At 36.3% G+C, this 16,425-nt stretch overlaps 1 protein-coding gene across 1 annotated transcript; it reads right to left on the reverse strand.

The window, feature by feature from the left end:
* Positions 1 to 834: 834 nt before the first annotated feature.
* On the reverse strand, positions 835 to 3,879 carry LOC126968198 (chorion class CB protein PC404-like). Its single transcript, XM_050813056.1, has 2 exons — positions 3,835 to 3,879; positions 835 to 1,383 (listed from the first exon to the last, which is right to left on the reverse strand). The coding sequence occupies exons 1-2, from the start codon at positions 3,877 to 3,879 to the stop codon at positions 871 to 873; spliced, it is 558 nt and encodes a 185-aa protein (XP_050669013.1). The 3' UTR covers positions 835 to 870.
* Positions 3,880 to 16,425: the final 12,546 nt, after the last annotated feature.

Raw genomic sequence — 16,425 nt, forward strand, 5'->3', positions numbered from 1 at the left:
ATTTCTTTCTGCCTTTCTACTTGTACTTTAACGGTCTTACAAAAAAACTTGGTATAAAGTTATAACCGATGATAAACAAAGAAAATGCAAAATGTTTACATTATCGTTGACAACACTGTCAATACAATGATAATTCTGAAGTTTTCCTAATGACAAGCTGCCTTGCAAATAAACGCGGGAAACGTTATACGTCCGAACAAACCATTCGTAAGCAAAATGTCTATTTGTAAACATTTTACATATTATTGGGTTATGATTAGTTATGACTTAATGCCAATTTTATTTGTAAGGCCGTGTGTATGTAAGTACTCAACAACTATAACTATGTTTTAACTTATTAATTTACATTTTTTTGACTTACTCGTGTAAGGCATTTAGTAAGCGACGTTTGAGTATTTTGTTGCATCAGTTTGCGTATATTGTAATTGAAATAATTTTTAAATTTAATTGAAAATAAGAACCTGTTATTCAACCTCGTTGTTCTCTAAGGAAATCTGCCTTCCGAACGAGCTTTAAAAATAACATATTTCAAGTGTAATACAATTTACCTACGAAACAAAATATTTTTGATTTGATTTGATTTGATTGGTCGTTCTGAAGCACAAGCAGAGCCGACAAAGTGCTCATTGGTTCATAGTCAATTCTTGAAATATATAAATCAAGACAATCAACGAATTTCTCTCCTCCTAGACCTGTTTAATGTCTTTTAGTTTGGTCAAAGAGTAGGGATAGATACTTGGTTTTGCCATTGTAAATGCTTATTTTGGAAATGCAAATGTAGATGGCGTTGTACTCAATTTATGATGATTACCAAGTTCAAATAATAACACCGACTAAATAACAACGTATAATTTATTAAACAATATAATATTATCTTTTATATACACCTAATCCATTACCATTGCGAGCTATTGGCATACCATTTAGACCATTTGCCATTCCAAAATTACCAGCACCGTAGCCAGAAGCTGGCATACCTTCAATGCTCTCTCCTACCATTCCCACATTTCCGTTGCCACTCCCATATGATACTGATCCTTGACCTGTCGCAGTCAAAGGACCTTCTACGGCCACTACTCCTAAGAATGGCATTTGACCCTGGACAGCCAGTGGTCCTTCCACTAAAAGATTCTCTGATTGTACAGTTACTCCACTTGGAGCTATAGGCGAAGAGCTTCTGACCATAAAACTACCTCCATTGAAATGTCCCAGTTCTGGATTGAATCCTGCTAAGTTGTTAGTGAATGCTGCGTCTGCTATCATACTATTTGCTATTCCAGCTTTAGCAGCAGCATTGTAAGCTATATTGTTAGCCATTGCTGTTTCTGCTGCAACTGCATTCACTGCTCCGTAAGGGTTACCATGGTATTGTCCCAAAGTGGTCTGCAAAAATCATAATAAGTCACTTTTATTATTATATCGCCCAACGTTGTACTACGAAAATGAAATTTTTGATTTTTCATGAAGAAGGAATTTAGAGAATATCTGTTTATAAGTGTAACTCGCTTTCTAATGATTTTTTAAAAGTTAACACAATAAAAAAAAAGTAATTAACACGTTGTAATATTTCTTATATAATAAAACAACTCCTTAAATAAATTAACTAACTAACTAAAGAATTTGTGCAAGATAACGAGTTTATTTTTATAACATACCTGAAGTAGCAGGAAGCATAAAGACAATACAAATTTCAAATACATTTTTATAAAAATATCTAGACGGACTGATAAATATTACATTTACAACGTTCTTATATATAAATATTGTATATCGATTAAATCACAATTCTCGGAAATGATGTTTCAATTTATCCTAATCAGTGATTGCTTACGAAAGTCCCAAACGTTATGTAAGAATGATTGGTATGTATTCTATTTCGTATCAAAAAGGTCTGATAACATAATCAATAACACTGTGTCTTCCACCAGAGATGTGCTACGCAGGCGCAAGCTAAACTACCAGACTATTTGGCCGTTTCTATAGAAAAGCTAGCTAGATGTGATACTCTCGGTGTTATACGAACGTCAACCACAATACAGTAATAAAACAGTACTTTAACTTCACACTAGAGTCCCCAAATCGACGCACGCACACATGGACATGATTAACACAGCCGCTAAGCACGCTTGGGAAGACAAAACTATTGAGTTCGACACTGGTCTCTGGTGACTGCCGAGATTGGTTGCTGTCCGAGTTAAATTAGCTACAACGTGCCGTCCTCGTCGTCAATCTTTTTGTATATATATCAACCCTAGCACTCTGCTCAGACGTAGGTATAAATTTCAAGGAGAGCACTGAGTTACGCTACTGTCCTATTACTTGTATTGTGCGTCTACTGTAGGTTCTCTGCTCTGCACATATTTTTTTTTATGACAATAAGGGACGCGACGGATAGGGCGTTCAGCTGATGCTAATTGATACGCTCTGCTCATTACAATGCAGTGCTGGTCAGGATTCTTGAAAAACTCAAAAATTCTGAGCGGCACTAAAATTGCGCTCGTCACCTGGAGACATAAGATGTTAAGTCTCATTTGCACAATAATTTCACTAGCTACGGCACCCTTCAGACCGAAACACAGTAATATTAACATGTTGTGGTACTCATAATCTAGCCGGCATCCTGTGCAATGGAGCCACCCACTGGTACATAACTTAAGCACTCGCAACTTTCCATACCACGCATGCTTCCAAATAAAAAGTCATAGCTTCATCATAAGTACGATAAAGACAACTACAACTCCGACTAAAAATAGCGGTTTCGTTCTCGACAAATTCCATCTCCAAAAATTAACCAATCGCAGCAAAATTTTGAAAACTGAATCGGAAGGAAATATTCTGTGTCTGTGTTTTTTTTTAAGTAAATAAGGGACGAGACGAGCAGGACGTTCAGCTGATGGTATTTGATAGGAACCAGCGATTACAATGCATAGCCACTCAGGATTCTTGAAAAACCCAAAAATTCAAGTCACCTTGAGACATGATGAGACATGATGCTAAGTCAACACAATAATGCTTACACATTACGGCTTCACGGCAGAAATAGGCGCCGTCGAGGAACCCAAAATCTAGCTGGCATCCTGTGCAATGGAGCCTACCACTGGAATGTTTGTTTTAATGTGTGTTTTGATTTTTTTGCTCATTGTTGTCGGATATATTGTATACTAGGCCTCTGTTTGCGGCCCATACTTTTAAGACGTTTTAAGCAATTTTTAAACCAACACTTAAAAAAACAAAAATATCAAGTCAAAACAAAGAGACACTGATCATTTTGTTATTGATCTTATTTGAAAATGAATTTGATCTGAGGTTTGACCAAAGACAAAACTCAAGGACGTCTATATACGAAAATGGCCACTAATAATTCCTATTACGCACACACACAGGCTGTGCTTCAGTTTATGCCTCGAGTAAGAGAGATAGAAAATATCAGCCAAAAAGGAGATCTGTGTCTTGGTCACACAGAACAAGGCTGACTTCGCCGTCTCAAGATGAAATTTGACGGAATGCAAATATCGAAACCCCCACATAAGAAGTTGGTTGATAAGCTATATAGAGGAGTGAGTAAGGAGTGATACTTTCAGTGTCAAAATAGCTGCTAATTTAATTACTATTCTCTGATATCCAACTCGGATGGGCAGCGTTCGGGAAGCTCCGTAAAATCTTCTCGTCTCAAATACCGCAGTGTCTAAAGACGAAGGTTTTCAACCAGTGTGTGTTGCCAGTGATGACTTACGGTACACAGACGTGGTCGCTAACTATGGGCCTTATGAGAAAGCTCATGGTCGCTCAGAGGGCAATGGAGAGGGCTATTCTCGGAGTTTCCCTGCGAGATCGAATCAGAAATGAGGAGATCCGTAGGAGAACCAAAGTAACCGACATAGTCGAAACTGAAGTGGCAGTAGGCAGGGCACATAGTTCGACGGACAGATGGCCGTTGGGGCAGTAAAGTCCTCGAATAGCGACCACGTACCGGAAGACGCAGTGTTGGTAGGCCCCCCACAAGATGGACCAACGATCTGGTCAAGATCGCCGGAATACGTTAGATGAGGGCAGCGCAGGATCGATCGTCGTGGAAATTTTTGGGATGCTGATGATGATTTTCTGCTAGCTCATAGCTTCAGCACACTCGATTATCAACAGCATAGTACAGTAATAAAACATTACTTTAACTTAATACTAGACCGCCTGAATCGATGCACGAGTTATGTACTTATAACAACTATCAGTTATTTTGTTATATTTTCTATTCATATATTATGATCCCTCCAAGTATCTATTAAAAATCTAATAGCGTCACACCTTGTGAATATTAAATGAGGTTAGTATTTTAACAAGTACAATTTACTAAAGATCCCTCAACTTGTTGGATGTATGTTGCACATAGATTATACTGTATAATATGTTGTTATATGATTTAAAAATATATGTTTCTTATCGGTTTTCCTCCTCATGTCAAAGCTACATTACGAACCGATGTACCGTCGTGACGTAATAAATATATTTCTAAAATTATGATGGTTTACTTGAATATAAAGGTTATTAGATTTTCCTATTTCGCTTTACTTGTAATTTCTATTCCCCATACTCTATTCTACACACGCACACTTACACACGATTTAAAAGGCCTCTAAGAAATCTTGGGAAGACAAAACAATTGAGTGCTATGCTGTTCGCCGCTAAGACTGGTCGCTGTCCGAGGTAAATTAGCCGCGCCGCGCCGTCCGCGTCGTCAATCTTTTTGTATGTACCAACCCTAGCACTTCACTCATGACGTAGGTATAAATTTCAAGGGGATCGCTGAGTTACGCTACTGTTATATTAGGTACTTGTATTGTGTTGCACGCATGCATATATAATCCAAATAAAAACGAGTGTGCTTTAGACCACACGACTGAAGTAATTCTCCTTTAACTCCATTTTTTGTATATTATGATTATTGTATTTATGTATATTGGTAATTATATATTTATGAAGTACATGTAGATACAAATTAAAATCTCTACTAAATTAAAATTTATTATTGGGTTTATTGATAAATTAATATTTTCGAATATTTATTGTTTTCCATATATGTAGTTCATTTTGAAGTTTTCTCTGAAGTAAATAAATAAAATAAATAACAATTTACATGATTATTTTGGTGTTTCTAATACTACTTAATATTTCAAAACAGAAATTGAAAGTCCATATGTGTGTGCATAGAAGTAAGTTGCGCATATTATAATACATTATAAGTGCACCATAACCAACTCAAACCTACGCCTGCGATGGAAATAGTTTGTCCTTCTGCTTTTCTTATAGATACTGGTTAACAGTAGCTAATGAAAACTGTACACGCTAAAAATTAAATAGAATGTTCTTTGTAATTAGATAAATTCGAGGTATAAAAACATCTAACACAGTTGCAGCACAATGCAACCTTTCAAAATCTCTGCTTCAATCTTGTTCCTGACTCTCAATGTCATGCCATAACAAGTATTATTTTAGGTATCTTTAAAAGTGCTGAAATAAAACTAGCTATTTCTATACGATCGTTTTAATTATAGGCTAAGATAGGGGTAGTAAAAAAAAATCCATTTTAAGAAATCATATGATGACGAAAATGCCCCAAGCCCAGTTTTCGACTTTAGTTGGTAGAGCAACGTGTTTTTTTTTCAATTTCATACTATGGTTACCACATAATATTATATACCACTATATAAATATATAGGCTCTGTCTGTAATTTTTTTAAACACACTTGATCGTAAAGTGAGACTTAGAAAATTATGTGAGATTAAACAGAGCATTTTCATTTTCAAATTAACCGTCTTTGTTGTTTTTTTGAAACAACAAAGACGTTTTATGCCGCTGAAAATTGGTTTACATTTTTGGAATATATAAATATGGCCCTAATTAAGACGAAAAAACATTTATTATTATCAAATCATTTATAATTCACAAGAAATAATTATAAATTGTTTAGTTGAATGTTGGCTGTATAGTAAAATAAAAAAAAATGGTTATATGTACTCAATCACTTTACATTTTAAGCGTGCAATAAAAAAAACTTGCGCGCCATTTTATATCTTGTTTATACCGCATTTGTTGCTGTGTGGTAAATAATTGTAAAAATGACAAGTTTTAGTACAGAATATAAGCAATTGATAGATTTAACCCCATCAGAAATACTAAATGCACCACAACATGCAAACGAAATACCTGCAAAATCTAGACAAAATTACTTAGCTGTTTGCGATAGTTTTGTTACATTGACAGAGCAATTATTTTAATAATCAAACGATTTATGCAATACATGTTTGATTTTTTCTCGCAAGCGTGTTGAAAAAGTGCGTATCAAACTGAGCAACTTACTCCTGTGCCCCGAGGCACAAATTTTACAGAATGCTGCGCGAGCGCCTAAATCACACCGATCTGAGGCATACCGCTATCAGTTTCCTGGAACGGAAAGGCTAGACACTCGGCTGTATAAAGGCTTCGCCCACGGCTCGGGATGAAACCGACAGCCTCGTGCATAATGAGCAACTAAGCTCACTTGTACAAGTATTATATATTATTCTGAAATATTTTGTTTAAATATAAAGTCTCATGACCGGTTTTCACGATCTTGATAATAATTGGTGTTTGGTTAGATCAGGTTTTTTTGGGTTTAAATATACCTCATGTCCTGTCGCACTAAAGCTGTGTTAAACAATCAATTATTTCAATAAATCAATTAATAATTGGCTGTATAGTTAAGTCGTGAAAGCATAGCAAAAAGAATTATAACGTCACAAAACAAAATTATACCGATGGCGGTAAATGGTTACATTCCATAGCTTCTCACATAGTTGAAATGAAGAGATTAATAAATAGATGATTTCAGAAGTTATTGTGTTAATCCTCTAAAAATCCACACCATAAGTCACTAAAACCTTTTTTTTTAAATAGTAATTAATCGTTTTTTAAATAAGTTCAGCAAACCTTTATCTTTCTGACAATGTGCTTTTTATATCATTTATATGCAAAATAAGGCATGTAGGTAAGATAACATATTTTGAGTTTCATATATCAAAGACATAACTAAACTAGAACAGAATCATTTTGTTATTTAACAAAGAAAAGTGCCCGCTCCTCATCGTTAATTATTATAAGAAATAACCCAGCTATGCTATCCAGTAGGGACTAGGGAATTTCGAGCGCGCAGTGACGCACGCGCGAGTATCGGTGTACGTCACCTACTTCGCCGATCCGACCAGGGGTGGGACAGTCGCCTTAAAGTGACGTTTTCAGAAGACTATAGTGCCATCTGTTAGTTGGCCCGAAAATGAAAGCTTTGTCAGCTGTCACTCGCTTTGAAACCTTTCAACTTTTCTATATTTTTTCCACTGCCCACTGATCATAAAATGGCGGCTACTTCTAGCGTTTGCGGATGTATCCTATATGTTCTATGTTGTGACAAAATTAAATAACTAACTCTACGCGCAATTTCAACATGGTAAAAAATTGCAATACCTACATTAAAAAGTAGAGTTAGTTATTTAATTGCGTCACAACAAAAATGAATTTTATAATTTCGAGCTTATATATAGTTATTTTCGGGGCCAATCTCCAGATGGCGCTAGTGTTCATATAGACAGCCCATAATGCGTAGAGAGGGCTCTCTTTTCCCTATATATTATTATACTCTTTGGATCCGACCGATCTTATGGACCAGTAGAGGCTAAAGGTTAAAAATGGAGAAACATAAATAGCAAAGCATAATATAGGTCATTGTGATTGAAATAATTTTTTTATAAGCTTCCCTAAGACGCTGTAACAATCTAATTTAAAGTTATTATTATTATTACGAAATAACCATGAGTAACATTACCTATATACTACCTATACTAAGTACGTTCAATGGTTGTGTTTCAATGATTTTTCGTACTTAGACCAAGAGCCGACAGCAAAAAAAAGTTGTTTGTTATTCGAGAGGACGCGTGTAGCTCGCGTCATGGTATTTAAATAGTTTATACTTTTGAAAGGAAAAATGAAGTATGTTGACTATGTCGTTGTCTTCCAACGCATACATTACTATCCGCAACTATTGTAGATTTGACAACGAAAGAATATTGATTTAAAATTACGATAACCTACCTGTTAATATTATAGAAAAAACTGAGCTATTTTTAGAAGATGAACATATGACTAGGTAGGTAGAGAAAAGAGTTTTTTGTAGAGAAGACAATTAATTTGCATTTGCAATCTATAACTGCTACAACTACGCCTGTGTATGTAACCTTCAACCCATCAAGGATTTAATCAGGACTATTACAATGAAACAAGGAAATATTGTCTAAATTAACTAATTTATTTATTTAGTATTTATTTTAATAAGCTCCACAGCCGTTGAAACCCAGAGGACCAGCTGGGCCATAACCCGCACCAAAAGCTTGACCATATCCTGGTCCCATATAACCAGCAGATAGGCCATATCCAGACAAATTCTCAGCCATGATGGCCACGTTGCCGTTTCCGCTTCCGTAAGCAACGCCACCAGCACCAGCAGACGGCAATGGACCTTCCAAAGCAACAGCACCCAGGAATGGAATGCTACCTCCCACAGCTAAGGGTCCTTCGATTGCGTTCTCGGAGATCATGGATACACCGTTAGGCGAGATAGGTGAGGAGCTTGTTATAGCTAATCCACCGGAGTTTGAAGCTGCTAGAGAAGCTGCGTTGTAGCCAGGGTATTGGGCAGCTAAAGGTGCTCCATTGTAAGGTGCCCCATAAGCTCCCATAGCCCAGGCTTCAGCTCCACGGCCCAAGCTGTCGTAGGCGTTCAGGCACTGGCTTGTAATGCACTGCAACATAATTATTGGAATAAGAAATTTGTAGCACTTATAGATCAGTTTATCGCTTTGGGGTTATAAATAGAATTGCAACATAGTTTTGCATGTAAATTGGATGTTTTTTGCTACTATTTTCTGTCAACGAAACAATAAATCTAGACGCAGTGCATATATACACATTTCGCATTTTCACTAATAATCGAGTAATTATTGTTTTTGGTGGAAATAGTTAATTTGCAGATAACCCTAGTCATATTTGTCTGGCGTCAATAGGCTAGGCAATAAAATTTTACTCGGCATGAAATTCGAAAATTGAAAATTTCTTCGATATTTTAAAGTTTTTTTAAAACATCAAGATTCAACTATAGACATGATTTTTATCTCTCCGTGGTGATTGTCTTTGTAATATTTCTGTCAAGTTCTAATACAATTAACAGTTTTAATGTATTTAATCACATCTTACCTGAATGAACAAGGCTTGAGCGCAGAGTAACAAAACAGTTTTGGCGGACATTTTTTTTGGTATTTTTTGTTGTTTCTTTGAATATAATTTTGTAAGTGATTCAAATAAAAATTATTCTGTATTTATAGGTTATACAATAATACTATTATGTAGGGAAAGTCACGTAAATTACGTAAATGTGTTAGTATGTCTGTATTACTTAACCGTTACTTAAACAGATAAGATACTGCTTACCTAACAATATTCACTTTCTTGCCAAAATGTTGCATCCATATTATGAATTGTGACTACTTTATGAATAAAAAAATCTTATAGCTATTTACTTTATTTATAATACTATGATTACATGAAATTAAAATTATCGTTACGGGGAAGTGTACCAAGAATACTGGCAGCATTTCTGCGTTGAATAGCTAGGCTGACCAAACTGCCTGCCAGCGCTTGGGTTTCCAGTAGGTATTGAGGTACTTAGATAGTCCTTTGTACATTCTCCGCGCCTCTGAGCCCCACGGGCCAAGAGTCTCGCACACCAAAATAATGTATCACTGGGACCAACATATTTACGACGTTTGCTGTCTTCGGCAGACGAAGCAGCAGCTTTAGTAACACCTGAACTAACTTGGACACGAGGAGTGTGGACGCAAGTTGCATCCCACACCAGCGCCCTTTCTTTACTAATTATGACAGTAATCACGACCATCATGTTCACAAAGCATCCTTACACAAACAACAAATTCAAGATCTAAAGGTTGATGCATCCAATATACGATACTTAATATGAATACAATTTATAATTTATTACTTTTTATGAAATATTTGATATTTAAAACACTTTTATCTTTGAACACAATCACACAGCGCAGCACTTTACTAACTAATTATTTTTTGTATATTAAAGCAATTGTAAAATACTCTTTTGACTGAAAAGAATGGCCTCTGAGTTTCTTGTCTGTTCTTCTCACGAGCTCTCCTTTTTCCGAACATAATGTGGTAGATTCAGAAATTTAATAGAAATATTTATAGCGGCGATTCGAAAACCCTATTCTTCTGGCTTCATCACGCTTGCTTAAATTCACTAAAATTTGGTCGAGGGATACGATGGCTGGTCCATGCGACATGCTCGTGAACGGACGCTACTTGTGGTGGCTGGATGATGATCTGTAAACAGAAACTCTGCGTCGTTTGGTAAAAATTAAAATTATGTTATTTATCTATAGTTATGCTGTCATACCTTTATTTATTTAATATGTGTGTGGATTAATGCATCTACTGTACTCAATACTCTCGTGGTGTTTTTTTAATTTCCATTTATTTGTTTAACTTACTTGTATAAATATAAGTATATGCGCACTGAACCGGTGCCACTGTTTGCTCGGATTCATGTGTTCTTTTTGTTTTTTTTTTATGAAAAAGGAGGACAAACGAGCGTACGAGGCACCTGGTGTTAAATGATCACCGCCGCTCGCATTTTCTTGCAAACACCAGAGAAATCACAGGAGCTATTCCAGCCTTTAAGGAAGGTGAAGGCGATTTTTTTGAAGGTACCCACGTCGTATCGTCCTGAAAACACCGAACAAGGAAGCTTAGTCCACAGCTTTGTAGTACGTGGAAGAAAGCTCCTTGAAAACCGCATTGTGGAGGACCGCCACACAAGCAGATGGTGGGGATGATAACCTAATTTGTGACGTGTCGTGCAAAGGTAGAATTCGGCGGCAGGAATCAGGTGAAACAGCTCTTCGGAACACTCGGAAGACACACGATGAAGCGACGTAGAGACGCAACGTCAAGTGATCCAGCCGTTCACAGAGCACTGGGTTTACGACCATTTGAGCTGCTCTGCGTTGCACGCGGTCTAATGGATCCAGCTGATACTGGGGTGCGCCAGACCAGAGATCATATGTGGCTGGACCTTGGGCGGGCTTGAAGTATTGCCGTGCTCTATTTTTGAATTTATTTTATGTTCGCTTGCAAACAAGATTGAAACCATTTTATTATTTTGTAATTAAGTATACTTTGCTTTTTCTGTTGTCATTAATTATTTTGGTGGAATCTGCTATATTTCTTCGCATTACTCTGGATTCCAAGTTACTATGGAGCTCCCATATTGATGTATTGGCGAACAGACTTAGTTCTGCAGCATACGCGGTTAAAAAGATTAAACATATTTTAACTGACATAAATACGGCGCGGCTATTATACTTTAGTTATTTCCATAGTATTGTCCTATGGTATATTGATATGGGGCAACGCTGCCGATATTAATACAATATATTTTGTGCTGCAGAAAAGCGCTATTCGCGCTATTTATAACTTAGGTCCTGAAGAATCATTGAGAGCAAAATTCAAAGAAACTGTTGCTTCTCAATATATTCTTGATAATGTAATGTGTGTTCATATCAAGTGAATTTGCTAGAAACTGTCATAACCATAATGTTAACACCAAGAACAGACATAAACTTATAATGGCTACTATGCGGCTAAGTCGAGTTAGTAAGCCTTTTGTGGAGTGTATGCTTTTACAACAAGATCCCAGAAAATGTTAAAAACAAAAGTATTACGTTATTCAAAAGATTTGTTAAAAAAACGTCTGTCTGGTAACTTTAACATAAATGACTTTTTTAATGTTACCACAGATTGGGAATGGAGCGACTGCCCTCAGTACAATATTACTTTGTAAACATATTTTTTGATGAAAAAAAAAGCCCGCTGAGTTCTTCTCAGGCCTGAGGCATTCATGTTGGAATGGGTGGTAGTTTTTTTGACTTTCAATAAGTGATGTCACATCCCTATTTTGAATAAAAATATTTGAATTTGAATTGAGGATTCACAATTCATTTTTTTTCAAGAAGGTATCGATACTTTTAAAGAAGTTACCTACTCATTTTAGTATTAAAAACGATAATAATTGTATTTTATAGTGAATTACTACTTATTTGAGTACATAGATAGTTTGATGGTGTCGGAACATCCATATAAATAATGATGATCAGATGTAAGAAGCAAGATGACTTATTTTTTAGACGGACGAGTAAAAAAAGATGGACTCCGCGCCGTGATATTAGCAAGTGAAGCACCGTTTTGCTAGTGTGTGTGTGGTTACGGGGGATACTAGTTACACAATTTTTTCTCCCTTAAATAATCATATATGGCCACAAATACTTATATAGTATCGTTTTTACACGTTTTCACAACGCACGACGGCATTTTTAAAATGTTTTATTGAGACGCAAACTGATCTGTCACAGACGATGACAATTCTCATAATGGCCGCCTATCGGCCTGTAGTAGTGTAAGTGTGTGCGTGAGGCTATGTATTTACACGTTAATTGGCTTGTTTTGGTACTACACTGTTATGTTAGGTGACACGGAGTCCATATTTTTTTTAATAGTCCGTGATTTTTTAATAAATTATAATAATGTATTTATTTTGACTCCCATGTCTTAACCCTCAATATTTTTTATATAAACATCGTATAAACTTATGTTTATAATGAATACAAACTTGTACTTGTACGATACTTCCTTAATTTTTAAATTATGTGGGTCCACTCTCGCCATTCTCCTTTACAAATAGGATAGATCCTAAAATTAGATCAGATAATAAAATTCTTAGAAATAAGACATAACGTTAACGATGAGCTTGTCGCATAGCTAGACTTACAAGTAATAGATTGACTTACAGGAAACCACTTTGGAAAGAGTAGACAGGTACTAGAACTAGAGGTTGACCGTCAAGTGGCTGCCAGTGACAGCCAGTTGATGGAGACTGCTAAGATGACTGGAGATGGAAACTGTTGGAAGTTTCTTATCAGTTCCTCTCCCCATATCAAAGCCTCTTTACGAACTGATGTTGTAGCTTCATGACATTTACCAAGTGTTATTGTCACTCCCTATGTTAAATATAGTAGATTGTGTATTTGAACGAAGCTAACAATGCTTGGCTAAATATTGCAAACATTCAAAATTTTCCAGACGATTTAAAGTGTCAAAAAGCATGGGACGCACTTCTTTGTAAGTCAGCCTTTGATGATCTTTTGATCTCATCTACTGACATAACAGAGCGTGCTCGTCTTTTGGCCGTGACACAAAATGAGTCGGGCTTTTGGTTACAAGCCTTGCCTTCTGCGCCGATTGGAACGCTACTTGACAATATGACATTGTCAATATGCGTATCACTCCGGCTAGGTATAAAACTGAATGAACCACATCAATGTAGATGTGGCGTTCAGGTAGATGCTCTTGGACGCCACGGGTTATCCTGCCTAAAATCGGCAGGCCGTATCAGTCGTCACGCCAGCATTAATGAAGTCATCCGCAGGGCATTTGCCGCTCTTAATATACCAGCTGTTTTAGAGCCAAATAGTATTACCCGCGATGGCAAGCGTCCTGATGGAATGACGCTGGTGGCTTGGGCACGGGGAAGGGCGCTGGTGTGGGACGCTACTTGCGTCGACACTCTGGCTCCTTCTCATGTCCAAGTTACGTCAGTTGGTGCTGGGGCTGCTGCTTCGACTGCCGAAGACAGCAAGCGTCGCAAATATGTTGGTCTCAGTGAGTGCTTTGTGCCGTTTGGTGTCGAGACACTTGGCCCGTGGGGCCCAGAGGCGCGGAGAATGTTCAAAATACTATCTTCGCGCCTCAATAAGGCTACTGGAAACCCAAGCGCTGGCAGCTATTTCGGTCAACGGATCAGCCTTGCTATCCAACGCGGTAATGCTGCCAGTATTCTTGGTACGCTTCCACGTAATGATAGTTTTAATGTTATGTAGATTGTTAACTGAGGGTCGAAAGAATAAATTTTCTAGGTATTTAGACGCCCGAGCGCAGCGAGGTCGGCTATAGTCCGAGTAGGAAGGAATTGATACTTTTACCCGTGTTAAACACTCTACTTTTCATTTCGAATATGAGGAAAATAAAACTAGTTGTTTATCTAAGCACAGATTAGTATCCCGCCAATTTATGTCGACTTTTTAAATTTCAAATATGGAACTTGCCGCGTAATTGTTGCAGTTTATTCCGCTCAAAGAAGTTTGCGCTAAGTTCACACGGCCTGTTTAGATAGTCACATGGCCGCAGCATTTTTTTTAATTAGTTCTTTTTTTACATAAAACTCTTCACAGCAGTTCTATTTTTAAGTTCATTCCGGCCCTTGGGTGGGAAGTAATTTGTATGAGTTTTTTCCTCTCTATGGAGGGAAGCAGCATTTTCCACCCAATAATCAGATCAAAACAACATTACTTTCAGAGTATGAGTAATGAAAAATATATTTCTATTCTCTATAGGGATACTCTACTTTAGAAGAGGTAACATTAGCAAAATCCAACCAGAATTATCGATAGATTCTTTCGCAGACAAAACCCTATTCTTTAATTGTATTCTATTCTACTGTTAAGATTATATATCTATATAGATATTATCCACAAATTGTTTAATTTGGTTAGAAATATAAGACCCTTTAATTTTATTTTATTTTTGAGGTTATACTTCTTTGGATGCGTTATGAAAAAATTATGAGAGTGAAATTTTAAGATGGCGCGCATCATAAAATTTCACTGTAACACAAAAGCAACAGGGTGAAGTTGGTTCCTAAAATTTTCTGACGTTTGCAACATTCTTTATTTTTTTTTGGGTTTCTTCTTCCATTAGTAGGACAGGCAATGGGTTCAAGCCCGTACAGCCGTATTCATTATTTAATAATTAATTGTCAAAGCCATCATTGACAGACACTCTTTTTTTATTATTAATTATTCTGGTTTGTTTTCTGTGACTTATCACGCTCCCTATTGAAACGATTGTGACAATCTCGTCGAATTCCCCTTAAATTAAGGTGCCTAGACTAAATAAATTATCAGTGCTATAATTTCTATCACCACCACCACCACCACCACCAGTTTTGAAATCAATAGAGAGAAGAAGAGGGCTCTTCGCGCTATTTATAACCTAGGCCCTAAAAAATCATTGAGAGCAACATTTAAAGAAATAAACATTTTGAATGTTGCATCTGAATAATACATTATTGATTATGTTATTTATGTACATAGGCATGTAAGTTAATTTGCTAGAAACTGTCATAACGATAGTGTTAACACCATAAACTTATTATGCCTACTACTCGGCTACGTGGAGTTAGTAAGTCTTTGTTGAAGATCCCAGAAAATGCTCAAAACAAATGCATTACAAAATTCAAAAGAATTCTTTAAAACACGTTTGTGAGGTAAAGGTTACTTCTGTAAATTTTTTTTTTGTTTATTCTATAAATGACTTTCTTAATTATACCACAGATTGGGAATGCAGTAACCGCCCTAAGATTATTATATGATAGATTTTATTGTACTTTATTACATTGTTACGATATTTCTATAAAAAAAGCCCGCTCAGTTTCTTGCGCCCGTTCTTCACGTCTGAGACATACTTTTTCGAATGGGTGGTAGTTTTTGACTCTCAATAAGTGATTTCATAGATATTTCATATTTTGAATAAAAACATTTGAAATTGAATACAGCCGGTTGAGGGTACTTTGCACAGGATACTGGCAGATTATGGGTAGAATTTTTGGGGTTTTTCAAGAATCCTGAACGGCACTGCATTGTAATGGGTAGGGCGTATCAATTACCATCAGCTGAACGTCTTGTTCGTCTCGTCCCTTATTTTCATTAAAAAAAATTCTTCTCGGTAGTTTTTGACTCTTAATAAGTGATTTAATATCCTATTTTACATAAAAATATTTGAATTTGAATACAGGCGAAGTTGAGGGTATAAGTTCGTATCATGTTTATGTAAATAAACCAATACTTAAACCAAGTAATAATAACATTATATTGTTATCAACACGTAAAGTGTTACAAATAATATTTCGAAATACATCAATTAGTATAAATTGAATATTTTTTAGGACACGACCATTCAATTGCAAGAAACCATCAGCACCATGAAGACTATTGCCTTCTTCCTCTGCATCCAGGCCTTCCTAGTCCAGGTAACTAATAAATTCCCTAACAAAGTTTTACCTGGTTAGCTCTCCATTACTTAGTAAAGGTTACTGTAACATATTTGATTTTATACACAGTTCGTCAATAGATGGTATTAATGGGGCGTTCGCAAAAAAAGAACCTATTCATGTTTTAAATATCTGATGTAAATAAAATCGTATT

This window comes from Leptidea sinapis, chromosome 15, assembly GCF_905404315.1.
Source record: "Leptidea sinapis chromosome 15, ilLepSina1.1, whole genome shotgun sequence".
NCBI classification, from domain to species: domain Eukaryota; kingdom Metazoa; phylum Arthropoda; class Insecta; order Lepidoptera; family Pieridae; genus Leptidea; species Leptidea sinapis.